Source organism: Galeopterus variegatus, unplaced genomic scaffold (genome assembly GCF_000696425.1).
Source record: "Galeopterus variegatus unplaced genomic scaffold, G_variegatus-3.0.2 Scaffold55592, whole genome shotgun sequence".
Lineage (NCBI taxonomy): Eukaryota > Metazoa > Chordata > Mammalia > Dermoptera > Cynocephalidae > Galeopterus > Galeopterus variegatus.
Window position 1 is genome coordinate 1 of NW_007781703.1, and position 1,266 is coordinate 1,266.

Sequence of the window (1,266 nt, forward strand, 5' to 3'; positions counted from 1 at the left end):
GCCATGCTTTCTACTAACACATAAACACTTACCATCCTCCTCAGGCAACTCCTCTGGACTAAGTTCTACCAATTCGAAGCCATGTTTGATGCACCATTCCTGAGCTTCTTGTCGGTTTACACCTACAGTAATATGCAAAATAATCTTTTTAATAAAAATAAAATAAAACATGAATATCCCTACAATACTGTCCACAAATCTTAATGTGTTTCCCTTTATGTCAATATTATTCTAAAGGCATCTAAAAGTAATATAAAGAAAATACATCAACCTCAAAATATCCATTCTTTAAAAAGGAAATGTACAAAAAGATTCCAAAGAGAAATTATGAAAATATTTTCATAAAGTAATAAAGTCACATGAGAGGTACTGTCTACATTAAAGAAACAGACATACTCTGTTTTTTACAAAGGAATGGCAAACTTCCATATCAACTACCATCCCATCTGAGTGCCTTACCATTTTCAGACACTCTATCACAGACCAAGATCATCACCTCAGGTAACCATGCTTCTGCCAGTGGAAGCCATGAGGAGACACTATCTAGACCAGATTTCTGGAGGGAGCAAAAACAAACATACAAACAAACAAACAAAAACAAGAAAGAGACTTTAAGAAAACTCACAGAAAATGCAGGGGGCAAAAAAAAAAAGGAAGCACATGATGTTTTCTTATTCAAGGCTCCATGGAAAAAAAAGTCTTACTTGTGTGCTGTCAAAGTAAACCACAAATGCTTGGACAGACTCTGCAATCTCTGCAGTGACGAGAAATTTGTTAGGCACCACACATAGATTAATATCCGCTGAATAGTATTTATTATCAATGGTCCAGGGATAAAATCTCACAGCATCATTTGAAGTCGCTTCCACTATAAGATCTTCTGTTCCAAGGATATCTAAACAAATGACATGACATTACTATGGAAAATGCAAAACCAATATATACTGGTCAGTTTTCTCAACAACATAACAGATTAATCTGGTACTTTGGCTACTTCTCTTTATGCAAGGATTTCAAAGGGTCTTGCATTAATTAGGTATTTTCTTCACTGATTATTTGATTATAAAAGTAATGGTGACATAATTTATCAGCTTTTTTCTTTAAGAACACAAGAATTATTGTGACTAAACAGTAAAAGAGAAAAAAATAGTTGTCTAACCAAATACTCAGAAAAGAGCAAGTGGAAGAGAAAGAATGACAGTTGCATTTATTATATCACTTAAGTACTTCACGGGAGGTGGAAGATTATAAGAATCTTCAAGAAAC

The 1,266-nt window shown here is 34.0% G+C and overlaps 1 protein-coding gene across 1 annotated transcript; it reads right to left on the reverse strand.

Moving 5' to 3' along the window:
- Nucleotides 1–32: 32 nt before the first annotated feature.
- LOC103584431 (alpha- and gamma-adaptin-binding protein p34) lies at nt 33–895 on the reverse strand (the record flags this gene model as incomplete). The annotated part of the gene is made up of 3 exons (XM_008565443.1): nt 33–122; nt 460–556; nt 705–895. Coding segments are annotated over 3 exons (378 nt in total), but the record flags the coding sequence as incomplete, so codon positions are not given.
- Between the last annotated feature and the right edge of the window lie 371 nt (nt 896–1,266).